At 40.7% G+C, this 16521-nt stretch overlaps 1 protein-coding gene across 1 annotated transcript in view; it reads right to left on the bottom strand.

Annotated features, from left to right (window-relative positions):
• Window positions 1–2248: 2248 nt before the first annotated feature.
• The window catches only part of Vps35 (VPS35 retromer complex component), a 40044-nt gene continuing 25771 nt past the window's right edge, over window positions 2249–16521 (bottom strand). The window contains exons 12-17 of the mRNA XM_052727687.1: window positions 15830–15985; window positions 12914–13036; window positions 5156–5335; window positions 4352–4591; window positions 3659–3802; window positions 2249–3164 (exon numbers count right to left, since the gene is read on the bottom strand). Coding sequence (XP_052583647.1) covers window positions 2985–3164; window positions 3659–3802; window positions 4352–4591; window positions 5156–5335; window positions 12914–13036; window positions 15830–15985 — 1023 coding nt within the window. The 3' untranslated portion in view covers window positions 2249–2984. The remainder of the gene's footprint in view (window positions 3165–3658; window positions 3803–4351; window positions 4592–5155; window positions 5336–12913; window positions 13037–15829; window positions 15986–16521) is intronic.

Genomic DNA, 16521 nt, shown 5'->3' with positions numbered 1-16521 from the left:
CTGACTCAGCCTTCCACTTCCCGGCTTTATTCTCCTCCTTGTCCCGCCTATACTTCCTGCCTAGCCAAAGGCCAATCAGTGTTTTATTTATTGACCAATCAGCAACACATTTGCCATACAGACCATCCCACAGCAGCAAGGGGAGTTTAAAAAAATGGACTTACCCAGCAATGGACCCTGCATGCTACAATACCAACCTGCCAGGCAAGGAGTGCCTACTGTGCAATAATGACATGACTGTTAAGGTGTTAGCCATTTCCAGATCAGGTTTCAGGCTTGCTACTACGATAAGCCTTGTTAGAAGCTCATAGCTACGGAAGTTGTAAGTCCTAGGTATAAAACTACTACTGTTGTTTTGCTAAATGACACACTAGCAAGTGCCTTCCAAATATTTGTGTTTATACCCAAAGTAGCACTGCACAGAAGCTTCTTTTTTTTTAAAATGGTTTTTCAAGATAGGGTTTCTCCATGTAGTTTTGGTGCCTGTCCTGGATCTCACTCTATAGACCAGGCTGGCCTCAAACTCACAGAGATCCACCTGCCTCTGCTTCCCAAGTGCTGGGATTAAAGGCATGCACCACCACCGCCAGGCCAGAAGCTTCTTTTTATGGTGGAAAAAATAACGCAAATTTGTAAGTGGTCAAAGTGCTAAGACATGTCTATCAACTTCCCACCTCATCCCCCTCACCCCAAGGCTCAGGGAACATTGCAAAAAAAGGGGGCCAGGAGAATACAGGAGTTGGAGGATGTGAAGCACTGTCTTCTGAATGTGACTGGGAAATGCACTCGTGAACTCCCATCAACTGCTAGTGCATAAGATGATTAAGCCAGTCAGCATTCCATCATGGTGCAGGTCTCATGAGGTCCCACTCCTAGCTGAGGAGATGTTGGCAGTTGATGGCCACTGGGGAATGGGGACTTTTCTTCTAGGGTGTGGGCACTAGTAAGTTACCCTTGCTCTAGTGTATTGTTCCATACCCATAAACATGCAGGCAGCACTTACCACTCAGTGGGTTAACGGGGAAAAAAAAAAAAAGAGAACATGAAGAAGAGGAAGTAGATATCTGTGTGTGCTTAAGATATATTGTATACTTGTATGAAATCCCCAAAGCATAATTTAAAAAAATTCTTAAAAATAAAATCAGAGGGGCACATGGTGGAAGAGGCCTCCTGTAATCCTAACACTGAGGAAGAAGATGCAGAAGGTCACAAGATTGAAGCCATCTTGTGCTACAGAAGGAAAACCTATCTAAAGAAAGACAAAAGTTGGAGCATAATTCTTTTTAGTATGGGAAATTTAGATTTCCAAGATCAGGTCATCAAAAGGTATTGTGGTATCTCCCTTATTCTTTCTGGGGTTTGTCCTGGAGAGGCCAGCTGCCATGTTAAAAAGATTCTTAATGCCTGTGGAAAGGGCCATGGGACAGGAACTAAAACCTTCCACTAACAGTCATGTGAGTGCACTCAGAAGTCAGTCATAACCAAATCTTCGGAGGACAGACTGCTGCCAAAAATGTGATAAAACATGCCGACCTAGAACCCAAGCTAAGCTGTCCCCAAATTTCTAATCCAGACTACCATGACCTACCAGCTAAGGTCATGACAAGGGGAGGCAAGGAAATGAAGGCAGGCCAGACAGAAACAGGTACAGGAAAGCTACCAGCCCAAGCAACCCCCAGCCTCATAGTCATGACTAAGTGCAGTACAGGGAGAGGAGGCAGTCTCTGCAAGTGAGAGACAGACACCAAGGAGGAGGAGGATGCAGGTGGCAACTGTCCACACACACTCAGATTGTAGGGGAAAGCTTTGCTAGCCCTCATGAGCCTCACTCAGGTAAGGTTTACCATGTTCATGGGGATGAGGCACTGCAGTCCTGGGCATTGGGGTCCCTATGTAAACAATCCATATTCACTCAGGACTTCACTCACTCAGGCCTTCCTCCACTCCCTACACTGGACAATAGTGACGTGGGTGTTTTTAGGCAGTTTCAGGAGTATCTTTTACACAATGATTAACTACACAGGGAAAGAGCTTTAGAGATGTTATGGTAACTCATCATGCCCTAAAAAAAGCAGGTGTGCTTGAAAAAGGCGATTAGCTGTAAATGTTTGAAATAACAGATGGTACCTCGTTCACTAAGTACTTAAAACTAGAGTTAAATAAGAGAATTCCATAAGTATACAAGCCACCCCACAGGAATCTATTAGAGTACCCTTCATCAATTGTACAAAAAGCAAGAAAGACCCAAAATTGTTAACAGCAACTTTATTATTTCACTGATGAAAAAGTTGTAATTGTGATGCATTTCACATAAATTTACAATAGTGGAGGTTATACATAAATTACATTAAGTCACAAAATTTCTATTTTATAGAATCAAATTACTTTGATGTGTCCAGTTGACATAGTTCTTAATGGATAGCTGAGTCCAAATATGCAAAATATAGCTTCTGCTTTTGACCATGGTGCTTTAAAATTCTTCAACATGCATTAATATATTCTAGTTGTAGGGATATATTACACATAGGCTTTATCTTGCATTCAGGGAAAGCCCAAGCTGAATTTCACACACAGTACTCCTGTCCTTTAAAGTAATCTCAAATAGGATCAGAGAACAAATAAACAAGTATGTCTGGGTTAGTACTCCCCATTAATAAAGAAAATACACAATCAACAATGCAACAAAATAAAATAAGGAAAGAGAGCTCCATTAGTAGCCAGGTTAAGTGGGTTTTGTTTTCAATTTTCACAGATCACAATAAGTTTAAAGAGCAGATCAGTCATGCTACTTGGGGTGATCAGACAGACTTAAACAATTATGAAGTGAGTTAAGGTCCTCACGGTGTCTGGAGGTGCTGGGTAAACACATCACAGGTAAGGAATGGGAAACCTACCTCAGCATTTCTGAAAGGCACAATCTATGGAAGGGAGACCTAGTAAAGCCCTTTCTGGTGGGTAGAAAGGAGTTGCTGAGCTGTCTTCTTTTAAAGGATGAGACCTTCATAGATTGGCCCCTCAGACTCTGGTGATTCCCGCCTTGAGCGTAAATGCTCCAACGTGTTATGAAAATGCTTGTTAATTTGCTCTGTTTCTTCACTGGACTCAAGATTTGGGAGATCTTCTCGAATCTTTTGAATAAGTTGGTTCAAGACCTGAATTGTTACCTACAAGAAGAATAGTTGTGTAGCAGGCATGTATCACAAAAAACAACTTAGGAGCACTGTTGTGAGGAACTTGTATTACTTTCATCAAATACCTGAATAATTATGAAAAAGATATGAGGATATGATTCCAAGTTTAAGCAACAACTATGAGCTATTCATTCAAGACAGAATGAGAATTTAAAAAATTCAAAATACAGAGTAACATCAACTGGCAAAAGAACAGAAATCAAAATTGTATTTAACCTAAAAATCTTAATGAATACTATAATGCTACAAATAGACAATGCCTTTAGGACTGACGCTGAACTGCTACATGATGACAAATCAAGCCTACTTAGTAATGTATACTTGGTATTTTTTTACTTGCACAGTATGTGCAGACAAAAAAAGATTCTGGAGAATGGAAGAAGGTTGCAGGTAGACTAAGCAAAGTCAAACTTTCATAAATTAAACAAAGTATCAAATCTGTAGAAAAAGAGAGCTATTTCACTTACCGCATCATTTTCTTTCTCATAGAAATAGATGTACCTGTTCAGGATCTCTATAAAGAGCTGAACTTGTAGTGAGGGGTCCATGCACTGATTTGCTATTTTTAGAGCCTTCTTTAGGCACTCCATGACCCTTTTGCCTCCATGAAGCTACAATAAAGGGCAGGAAAATATGTAATGGATTAATAAGGAGAACCGTCCCATTTTCTCACCATCAAAGAAACACAATGCTTTAAGACTCTTTTATGCTGTAATTGGACACAACAAAATGAAACCCTAAAACAAAGCAGACAACTATATATTTAAAAACAAAACTGGTGCCAGGTATTGTGGCACATACCTAACTTTAACCCCAGCATTCAGGAAGCAAAGGCAGGTAGATGGGTCTCTGTGAGTTCAAGGCCAGCCTGTCTACAGAGTGAGCTCCAGAACAGCCAAAGCTACATACGGAGATCCCCATCTCAAAACAAAAAAACCCCAAAGAAATGCTAACTAATGGTAAACAAGTTGCTGTAACCACATCCTTAAAGTAGACTCTACCACAGGTGAGATGCTGACATCACTACCCATTCATTTCCTCTATACAGCAATTGTCAATGCCAGATTTCCAAGCACCCAATGTTTCACTTCCAAAGCACAAGGCCAAGCAACCAATCCCCGTTACCAGTTCTGTCTTGTAACAGCCAGGTAAAGCCTTACCTCCTCCCCGTTTTTGTCTGTGTTTCGGCCAGACCAAAAGAGATGTGCACATGTGCTCACAGCTCGTCCTTGATCTGGTTTCTTCAGAAGTTTTGATGCAGCAAGTGCACACTGAGTTCTCAACGGCTCATGATTCTCTTCACTGAAGCACTTCATCCTCTCAAAAGTACCAATGATCAAGGTGATAGCAGCCAGCTGTGCTTTAGAATCGCTGATTTCATCCTCATAGAGAGAAAATGCCTGACCACATAGAACAAAGAATATTCAGGGAGCATCCATCAACAGGAGCATTTTCCAAAGTTCTTCAGAACAAACCCACTCTGTGAGATGGCCTATGGACATTCACACCGGGGCATGCTTTACCTTCTGGTGAAGCGGCATAAGCTGCAGCCAAGATGGAAGACAGCTAACAGGTTACAATTAAGAAGCCTATTCCAACTTTGTTGAGCTCAGACTTGCCAACTAAACTAACCACAAGAACTTCTGTCCATGAAACATTTTCTACAGGGACAACATAACTACCATAAGAAAGACTTCCACATGGTCAGATAATGTTAATTACATATTGAAAGGTTAAGAGTGCCAGGCATGGTGGAGCATGCCTTTAATCCCAGCAGTCAGGAGGCAGAGGCAGGTGGGTCTCTCTGAGTTCCAGATCAGCCTAGTCTACAGAGTGAGACCTTGTCCAAAAAAAAAAAAAAAAAAAAAGTAAACCAGGAACACCAAGTGCGTTACATCAAAATAACAGACAGTGACTGAACCCAACCAACTGGACCAAACAAGCCATGAAGGAAAACAGCTCACCTGGGACATAAATTCATACGCCACTGTTTCATGATTTTCAAAGCCAATTTCCCCAGCAGCTAGTGCTCCTTGAAGAAAAAGTCTCAGTGGTAATTCAGCCAGCTCTGCTTTGATCAAAGCACTAATAGTCTGGTGAGCAAATGAAAAAATCTTCTGGCATTTCTTTTCCCACTTGTCATCCTAAAACAGAAAAAACAATCACATCAAGTTCAAGATTAATTTGTTCATTATACTGAAAAATTCTAATGGAGCCTCTAAGCAAAAGCCCTGAAGTTAAGTCCAGTTTTATGTCCTTTTTCTTCTCTCTCATTTATGGAACACACAAGTAAACCAAGCAGGACTTACAAACTAAACCCAATGCCGGGCGGTGGTGGCGCACGCCTTTAATCCCAGCACTCGGGAGGCAGAGGCAGGCAGATCTCTGAGTTTGAGGTCAGCCTGGTCTACAGAGCGAGATCCAGAACAGGCACCAAAACTACACAGAGAAAACCTGTCTCAAAGAAAAAAAAAAAAAAAACCAAACCCATCTAAAGCTGCTGCTTCTCTAATTTATAGAGATCTAACATTTATTTTTTGATCAGAAAAGAAACACATCCCTAAGTTGAGGAAAATACACAAAAGAAGCTGGAAAATAAAATCATCCCTGGTAGCACAGTTGCTAATGTCTTCCTGTCCATTTTTCTGTGTAAATATAATGGAGATATCTGTGTAGTTTTGTGTTGTTTGCTTTAAAGCAGATCACTGAAAAAAAGTTAAAATTTGGCTCATACTACAATTTGTATGTAACGTCTTATCAAAACAAGTTTCCTCATAATACTAAGTTATTTAATAATATTTTAACAGGAAATTATTATATCAACTCATTTATAGTTCTAATTGGTTATAATGATCCCCTTTAAAAGCATCTTTAAAAACATAATGAATGGTCAGTATACACAAAGCTTTAAGACCCTAATTATGTGCCCACTGCTATGAAGAAAGGTACAAACACTTGCCACACAAGCCAGACAGCCTGAGCTCAACCCTGAAACTCCTGTAAGGTAGAGGGAGAAAACCAATTTCATAGACTCATCCTTTACTCCCTGACATGCACACCATTATGAGGGTTTCTCAACCCATCATACACACACTAATAAAAAATGTAACTAAGTTTAAAAAAATTCCCTGATTATTTCCTTAGTGTAAAATCTTATAAGAGGAATTACTGTGTTTTAACACTATAGTTACACATTGGCAGTTTACTAAAAATATTTTACCACTATTCCATTCTCAATATAACATTGCCATTGCTGAAAATTATTTTTCTTTTCCCTTTGCTACTCTAATTTCTAGAAAGTTCTAAATACCACTGTTACACCATCCAAACTTCTGTAAAACCATTAAGTTCTCTTTACTTCTAAAAGATGACAGACTTGTTACAAAGATCAAATGTATAATCCAAGTACATAGTCCTTGTTACAATATAAATACTGGTTGCTATTTCGGGAGTGTGTCTCAAATCCTTGTTTCCCTCTTTTCTTTTTTGTTGGTCTCCCAATTTTTTCATCTGATAACATTCGGTAGAATTTGTCAGCCACTGGTCTACTACTAACAGTTTTTGATTAGACATGTGAGGTCCTAAGTATTATCTTTTGCTAACAGGTTTATTTTACTCAGCATACTGTCTTCCAGGACCACCTATGTTGTCACAAATGGCAGGGTTTCTTTTATTTTAGGGCTGAATAATGTTCCAGTATATTTATGCACACATATGTATGCGCACACACACTGTATTTTCATTATTCATCATTGATGTGTTTGGCCATTCATGGCCACTGTAAATAATGCTGCAATGAACATGAGAGTGTAGATTTCTCGTCAACAAAAACTGATTTCATCTCCTTTGGATTTTTATCCAATAATGGTACTCTGAGATTGTATGAAAGTTCTATTAGAGGGGATGAGTTGCTGGAAAGCAAACTGCACGCCTGGGACATGCTTAAGTATGCACTCTACTAATTTTTGGAGTAGTCCCATATTGTTTTCTACAGTGGCTGTACTACCTTATATTCTCACCAACTGTGTTCCCTTTTCACCACACGAGTTTTTTGTTTGTTTGTTTGTTTGTCTGTGATGCCAAAGACTAATCCTAAAGCCTTGTACATGGACAGCAGATAATCTATCAATGGGGCTACATTCCCAGCCATTCTCCTGTCTCTTTGATAATAGTCCACTAAAGATGAGTCATATATCACTGTACTTTTCATTCGCACTTCCTTCATGATTAATAATATTCAGCATTTCAGTGACCCATCTGCCATCTGTATGTACTCCTTGAAAAAATTTGTACTCAGATCCTTTGTCCATTTTTGTTTATTTGTTGTTTTGGAGACAGGGTTCTATTCTACAGCCCAGGCTGGTATCCTTCCCATTTTTAAATCAAGTTATTTATTTTCTTACTGTTGAACTGAGTTCCTCATTCTTTTTTAATGGGGTGTTTTAAAGATTTATCTTTATTTTATATGTGTGAGTGCTTTGCTTGCATGAATGTTAAGTATACTATGTGCATGCTTGGTGCTCATAGAGGTCAAAAGAGGGAGTTAGATAACTCAAAACTGGAGTTAAAGATAGCTGTAATCCCCCACGTGGGTGCTAGGAATCAAATCCAGGTCCTCTACAAGAGCAACAAACACTCTTAACCACTGAACCGTCTCTCCAGTTCAGGGTTCCTTATTTTGGATCTAGCCCCCTATCAAATGTATGGTTTACAAACTTCTGTTACCACTCTGTACACTATCTCATTACACTGTTCATTCTTTGCTATGCAAACTTTTTAGTTCTATATAACCCATTTGTCTATCTTTGCTTTTGTTGCCTATGCTCTTAGTACTCTCACCTGAAAAAACAAACAAAAATCAATGACAAGACCAACGTTTGGTTTCTTAATCCATTTTGAGGTGCTTTTTTGGTCATGATGTAAGATAAAGATTTAATTCTATTCCATTAAGAGTGGACATCCAATTTTCCTATCCCATTTATTAAAGACAAGTCTTTTTTGCTGGAGCCCACTAGGTTTCCTAGTGGCTGTACCCAGCAGAACTGCATAAGAGGTTGATTGGACCACGGGCCTGGAGGCCAGGTGACTGTAACTAGCAAGGGGGAGGTCTTTTGCTCCACCCCTTGGCATTGTTATAGACCTTTGGAATAAAGCTCTAGGCTGGTGGATAAGGATCCAGGTCCACCTGAGTCTATCCTGTGTGTTCTCTCTCTCTCTCTCTCTCTCTCTCTCTCTCTCTCTCTCTCTCTCTCTCTCTCTCTATATATATATATATATATATATATATATATATATATTTTTTTTTTTTTTTTTTTCCTAACTAAGTCTCTTATTCCTCAATCCTCAAGTGTTCCTGGGTAAGTAAGTATGGGGGCTGCTCTCCCACAGATGACACCAGGAACAGGAACCAGGGAGTTGGGGAAAGGATTGTAGTGGGCGTTGCAAGTGTAGGCATGCCGATAAGGAATTGAAAAATGAAGGCAATGGTATTTTATTCTCGAGTGTATAGGCTAGGCAGTGAAGGAAATCCTGCAACACTGCAGCATTAGGATCTCTTTCAATCTCTCTCTCTCTCTCTCTCTCTCTCTCTCTCTCTCTCTCTCTCTCTCTCTCTCTTCTATTTATAAAAAATAAGGAAGGTAGAATGTAATATAGTGCAGGAAGAAATTTAGAGTTAGGTAGGAAACAGAAATATAATGTAGGAATACAGAAAGAAAAGGCTTAGGGTAAAGCAGGATAAGATAAGCCTAACTATGGGGCTATGAACACAAAATCCCGGAGAAAAATCTATCTTCTTTGAGCTTTACGGGCAGAGAAAAGCTCTTCTTTGAGCTTCTTGGATAGAAAAAGGATTCCTATGGAAGCTTCTGGCCTAGGGACAGTTAAAATGCTAAAAAAGCAGCAGAGGAAAGAGATTTCCCCTGAGAAAAGCTCTTCTTTGAGCTTCTTGGATAGAAAAAGGATTCCTATGGAAGCTTCTGGCCTAGGGACAGTTAAAATGCTAAAAAAGCAGCAGAGGAAAGAGATTTCCCCTGCAGCGGGTGCGGAGGGAAACAAAAATCCTCTGCTCCGTCAGCAGTGCAACACCTTACCCTCAGAATTAGTTTCCTCTGGGCCATGAAGCCAAAAGTGTAGAGAACGGAGTTTTGGGAAAGCTTGGTAATCTTTCTTTCTTTTGGGAAAAACTTACTCTCTTTAAAAGGCCTTTCAGAACTTTCTCACTTTAAAACTTAGTTTCACCTGGATGAAAAAATCCCAAGGCAAGGCCCTGATGAAGCAGGGAAGCCAAGCGTCAGAGACACTATCTGGGGACGGAGCCTGCCAGACAGGACAGGACAGGGAGCTATCCAGGGGAGAAGTTTTCTTTTCTCTCAGAGAAAGTATCTTTTTGAGAAAAAGCTTCTGTTTTGATGACTCCCGGTGAGATGAGATGACGGAGTGTAGCCCTAAGAGGTGGTTGCCTTTGGCGATAAACTCTGCTGAGCTGGTGGACAAATGGAGGCAAAACCACACAGGAACTGGGTCAGATAAAAGATCTAATTAGAGAGATCTATCTGTTAAACGGTAGCCCTATAGAGAGTTTGCTAAGAGACTCTTCCTAATTTAAGTTACGAGTAAGAAGTAATATATCTCTTTTAGATGTTTGCTAAGTAGATATTTGAAAAGTAAGTCAGAGAAATACAGGCTTAGAATATATAGTCCTTAGGTTTAAGGATATGGTGGAAAAAAGTAATTTAGACTAGGTTTTCCCAACCTGGGACTGGAGACCAATGTCCATGGCGGATTGCGGACTTGGCAGTTCCAGAAACCACCAATAATAGCAAGAAGCAGCTCCAGAAACTGCTAGCTTCAGAAAGGAGCAGCAGAAAGGAGTGTCTGAGACCTGTAGACAGTCATAGCTTCTCAAGCAGCAGACACCAAGAGCCAGCGAAAGCAGAGCCAGCAACTAGCGGCGAGGGTCCACAGGCTTTCGGCTGTGAAACTAAGCCACGAGAGAGGCTAACGACAAGCAGCAGTGTGGAAAACTCTGTAGAGATGCCGCGCTGCAGGAAAGGTTGAACAGCAAGATTCTGCAACCTTTGAGACGATACACCGCGGGAAAGGCAATGGTGGAGAGAGCCCAGAGGTTTACGTCACGTCGGGAAAGTGAACAGTGGAGATGGCAGAGACCAGACTGCTTCCAGGACCAGAGAATGGTGTTAGTGCAGGACAAACAACTGAGACATGCGGAACTGCCGAGTGCTCCAAGCTCAACAGGCAGCCTTGAGACTCTGCGGGAACTGCTGAGACTGACTGCAGCCCGAGCTCCCAGCAGCGAGGCAGCCGTACAACAGTACAACATAACAGCCTATGGAGGATTCCCGGCTTGCTGAGCACTTGGACTGTCAGTGGTGCAGGTAATGGATCTTGCTCCCAAAGCCAGGGCTGCCGTGGGAAGGCCACAGTTTCAGCTCATGGCAGCTGAAGGAGCCTTGAGCTCTCGTGGCTATGAGGTGAAGCTCTCTAGCCTGTTCTGGGACTGGCTACGGAAGGCTACAGACTGCAAAGTGCAGCAGTAGCTGAAAGCAAAAATTTCAGAGAGACTTGCTTGAACTGAAAAGTCTTGGTTATGGAACTTTTCGTATTTGGAACTGTTTGCTTCAGTCATTACGATTCTGACAGCTATACACAGACTTAAGGGCATCTGACAAGCCAGGTCTACGAGTGCTCCAAGGAACTTTTAGGAATGGTACCAGAACTCTTTTTGAACTTTTGAATTGAAGAAATAAAACAGACAGTAATGATTTCATTACAATGAGACAGTTTGAATTTACTTATGCATATAGACTCTATCAACAGTGATGACTTATGGACTGCTTATGGAACTGTTTATGTAAAAATGGAACTGTTTAAATAGAGAAGTCTGGTTTTTTTGTTTTTTGGGTTTTTTTAAGGAAAGGGGGAGTGTTAATATTCCTCAGTAAATATTTAACTTAAAAAATATTTTTGTGGCCGGGCAGTGGTGGCGCACGCCTTTAATCCCAGCACTTGGGAGGCAGAGCCAGGCAGATCTCTGTGAGGTCGAAGCCAGCCTGGCCTACCAAGTGAGTTCCAGGAAAATGTGCAAAGCTACACACAGAAACCTTGTCTCGAAAAACCAAAAAAAAAAAAAAAAAAAAAATTGTTACTTGAGTGAATTAATGTTATGTTTTGTATAGTTCTAAATTGTAGGTTGAGAGTAGGTTTGCAGGTTGAGAGTAGGATTGTAGAAATTATTATGTTAACCTATTGATATTGATACACCAAGGTTTGGTGAAGTTAAAGTATTTAAGATGTATACATCAGAAGTTTATGTTAGCAAGAAATATTAAGAGTTTGTTTTAAGATGTAAGATTGAGAAAATTTTAACTATGCATAGCAATATTTATATCAGAATTATGTTAACCTGTTTGTCTTTAAGATTGATGCAGTTGCATCAAGTTTTTTCTTTTAAAATATAAAAAAGAGGGACCTGTTGGAGCCCACTAGGTTTCCTAGTGGCTGTACCCAGCAGAACTGTATAAGAGGTTGATTGGACCATAGGCCTGGGGACCAGGTAACTGTAACTAGCAAGGGGGAGGTCTTTTGCTCCACCCCTTGGCATTGCGATAAATAGACCTTTGGAATAAAGCTCTGGGCCCATTTGGATAAGGATCCAGGCCCACCTGTGTTTTCTCTCTATATATATTTCTACCTAAGTCTCTTTCCCCCAATCCTCAAGAGTTCCTGGGGTAAATAATAGTGGGAGCTGGTCTCCCACACTTTTCCCCTATGTTTCTGGCATGGTGATCAGGATTAAGAGAAGCTGATCCACTATCTGGGCCATGGTGGTGCATGCCTTTAATTCCAACATTCCAGAGGCAGAGGTAGGCAGATCTCTGAGTTCGAGGCCAGCCTGGTCTACAGAGAGAAATCTTGTCTTGAAAAAGCCAAAAACAAAAAAACAATAAGCTGATCACACACACTTGGTTTTCTGGATCACTCCTCAGCTCCACTGGTCTATTTGGATGTATTTCTATTAGTATTATATCATTTAGATCATTATAGCTTCATAAACGACCACTTTTATTGTTAATAGTGATAAATACCTAGTCATAAGTGCAGAAAAATAGAATAGAAACTATCCTAACAAAAACCCAGTATGCAAGCTGGTAAGAATGTTAAGGGGGGAAAAAAAACTTGTTTTAGAAATTATCAGAAAATTAATTTTACTGAGTTTTATTCCTTAACATAAACTTGGATGTTCCAACTTTCATGTATATGAGACTGAGGTATTTTCTTTAAAATTGTACCACTGAAGACAAGCCACGATTCTGCTTTAGAAAGAAATGAACTCACAGGGAAGCTGCACACAATTCATAATATTATTCAGTTGCAGGCTTTTTGAAAAGTGATTATGCAACAGTAGACCCCTCACTGGGCACAGTTAACCTGGTTCAGAACCTAAGAAGAAGTTTTAGCATCAATCTGAATTGCCTGAGTCACATAATTCCTAGTGCTGTTATGCGATTCCTCAGCCAGTGTCTGGTTTACCAGTGTCAGGTAGGACAGCAAAGAGTGAGTAATGAATGAACCAGGAGCTCCTGAAATGGGGTCTGATATCATTATCACTTATTTCTGTGTGGGCTTGGGCTTTCTACAACTTAGAAGATACAGGAAGGAAAAAGCAAAGAATGTAGTGATATATTTCAAAGTAAACCCACCACTTGAGAATTCTCTTTGTATCGAAAAGCCAGCTGGTAAGCTGCAAATACCAAAGGTGGCAGTGTGAAGCGAATCCGTTGATTTCCACCAGCTCCAAAGTGTTTTCGTGCTGTATTCAAAATCTGACAAAGAAAAAAATTTAAACATATTTTTTTTCCATTTGGATCAGTTTATTACAAAATTACATGGGAGCTCTAAACCTTGCTGTTACTGTTTTGTGACAGACCAGCCTTTATAGAGATACACACTTCCTACATTAACCACTCTAAAATACTAACCCATTTTATACATGGGTAAGCTGGAAGCTTACACAGGTTGTATAACTAGCTTAGGTAACTAGTCAATGCAGATATATATGTTATTCTCATACACGTGTGTACAAACTACACTGTGTTAATAAGAACGTAGGCTGATGAAGCACATCAGACTTACATGTAAAAGTAGATCCTAGTACTCTCTACTCTTGCTGCTGTGCAGCAATCTGTTGAAACATTCCACTCTGGAGGGAAGTTCCTATGATTTAGCAAGTAAATAATTTTACAAGTCCCAGATAACTGCAACTTAGAAGACTAACAAAAAGGCCCCTCCCAAAGATTGTGGAAGTAGTAAACCATGCTGCTGGAGGAGACTGACCAGCAGGGCTGCCTGGAGGAGCTTCTCCAACCTGCAAGGCACCTGTGAGCCACGCAGAGCTCCAGGACTGCAGCTTTGGTAAGTTGTCATCAGCACTGGAGTGGGATTTTCAGTTATGCCACTGCCTTTGAGACAGCCTATTCCTGTGAGTAACCCCACCCTCCCACTGCCCATACTCCTGTACGTAATCCCAATGAACTCACTGGTTGGCCAAATTGGACAATGGTAGAATCATTATTTGGGTTTCTCATTTGTTCCCTAGAGGAGTGAACAGATGTCTCCCAGGGAGACGTATCATACAACTGCCCTCCTCTTAGCCCAATTTCACTTGAAAAATGAGGTGGCATACTCCTGTAACTGTTGAAAAGATTAAATGACACATCATTTCAACTGTGTCATCATTACCTTGCACAAGGTATGTGCCCAAAAAATATTGGCCACTATGGGAATAAAACAGCTGTGGGGTGTGTGGGGATGTGTGTTTGTGTGTGTATTACCAGTAGCAGAAGAATCATTCCCCAAAGCCAAGGCCCTAAACTGGCTCATAGCTCCAGAAAGCCAGCTATTTGGGGACTGCAGAAGCAAAATAGCTGCCTCAGACACCCTGTGGTTGCAGGAAGAGATAACAGAACCTACAGCCTAAAAACAGGTTTATCTAAGGAAAACAGTTAACTTCCCCATTCTGCCTTCCCTATCCTGAGCTTAAAAAACCCCAGCCCCAGCTTAAAGCATGCAATCTGCATTCTCTTGAACTCTGATCACTGAGTGACTGGGTCCTGTGCCCCATTTATGGCCAGAATTAGAGAAACCACCGTCTGGCATTAAATAAAGCCTGTTAAACCTGTTGGAGGTTGTCTAAATTCTGATCCTTTAGTTTTTCCTATAAACTTAATTCTTATTTATCTTTGCAGGTAGATCAAACTTTCCAAGCCCATTTAAATTAGGAAAAATACCAATATACTTTAAAAATCCATCTTGTGAAACAGATGGCTCAGAAAAACACAGAAAGCCAAAGGACTGGGCAGATGGTTCAGTCGGTAAAATGCTTCCTGCGTAAGCTTGAGGACCTGAGTTCAGATCCCCAACATCTAAGGATAAAAGGCCAGGTGTGCCCATGAGACTACAATCCCAGCACTGGGAAGGCAGAAGATGCTCCATGGAGTTCAGTAGCTGGTCAACATAGCCAAATAGGTGAGCTCTAAGTTTGGTGAGGAACCTAGCCTAGAAAAATAAAGTGGAGAGCACCTGAGGAAGACACCTGATGCTGACCTCTGACCCCAGATGCACCTACACGCACAAACATAAACACGTAAATACACACACTGAAGACAACCAAAGAATTCATGAGATAAACATCTAAATATGTAAAACACAAAATGTAATATATTTGGGTCTTTCTTTTTTTTTTTTTTATACTGTTTGACTTCCATTTTTTTTAAAGATTTATTTATTTATTATATATACAATGTTCTGTTTTCATGTATCCCTGCAGGCCAGAAGAGGGAGCCAGATGGTAGTGAGCCACCATGTGGGTGCTGGGAATTGAACTCGGGACCTCTGGAAGAACAGTCGGTGCTCTTAACCTCTGAGCCATCTCTCCAGCCCCTTGGGTCTTTCTTTATATGGAAACACACAAGCATTAACAGTCATAAATCCTAACTATCACATGTGGCAGCAATAGAAAAATCAAAGCGACCCCCCCCTCACCCCCCCCCCCCCCCCACACACACACACGGGAAAGGGGAACCACTTAAAATACTTCAGCATTCACATACTGGACTGATCACAGTGCTCAGAGTGTAACACGGTGCTTAGAACATCTGTCCCTAAGCCAAATCAAAAACTACCATGCTACTAACAGAAATCACCCTCTTCACATCAATCATCCCCTATCAGATGTCAATATATCTACTTAGATCACATTTAAATCTTCATAAAGTTTAACTGAGGACTATGACAAAAGAGAAAGTTTCTTCTAATTATAAAGAAATAAATTAAGGGGAAAGCATACTAAAAGCCCTTTTGAATAAACGGAAAAGGCCACTGGGTATAGACCCAGGTCCTTCCAAAGCTATCCTGTGTTTCTGTCTTTCTCCTCTTCAGTATCTTTCTATCTATTATTTTCTTATTCCTCTCTCCTCCTCATAAGAACCCTGGAAAAGGTAGGAGCTGGCCTCCCACATTCAACACCTTAAACTAAGACCAAAAAGGGCATTAAAGCATTTTAAACACTTCTCTGCTCATTATGAGTGATGAAAGGTTATAGTAAGAGATAACCATACCAAGTACTGCTGATCGGGATCATCAGACCGTAGAAGATGAATGAATCGGCCAACGAGGCTCTGTTCATCAGCAAAATCTTCTGGATCAGGGTCTTCCACAGGTTGATCTGGCTGATCCTGAATCAACGTTGACACCAAATTCATTATGGAATCTACCTGCAACATAGGAAATAGAAAATATTAGTGTGAAACCATCAACAAAAAAGGTAACAGTTTCTAAGTGTATACACTGAACAGTAAAATAATTCAGTTGTTTGTAAGAAGTTGTTATGAACAGTCTAGGCCAGATGTGAACCCTTGAAGCTACAGTAACAACCAGTCTGTTGGCAAGGTTAGCCCATTGGTACAATATTGGAATAAATGTTATGGGAACAACCAAGGGCTTGCTACTTGGACTTAAAGTTTGTTCCACAGAGTGGAATTCATGCCTGGTACTGTAAACTTGGCAAAGGATTAGGAAGTAAGAAGCCTACGGAAGAACCTATTACTACTATTTTGCTAAATAGATGTAGTATCAAACTGCCTTCTAAATACTTATCCTTATTATAGCTCTTACTCTCTCATTAAAGACATTTCTTGCCGGGCGGTGGTGGCACACGCCTTTAATCCCAGCACTTGGGAGGCAGAGCCAGGTGGATCTCTGTGAGTTCGAGGCCAGCCTGGACTACAGAGTGAGTTCCAGGAAAGGCACA

Source organism: Peromyscus californicus, unplaced genomic scaffold (genome assembly GCF_007827085.1).
Source record: "Peromyscus californicus insignis strain IS unplaced genomic scaffold, ASM782708v3 Scaffold_8__1_contigs__length_139910024, whole genome shotgun sequence".
Lineage (NCBI taxonomy): Eukaryota > Metazoa > Chordata > Mammalia > Rodentia > Cricetidae > Peromyscus > Peromyscus californicus.
Note: the sequence above shows the minus strand (reverse complement) of the source record. Positions and strands in the feature narration are given on the sequence as shown.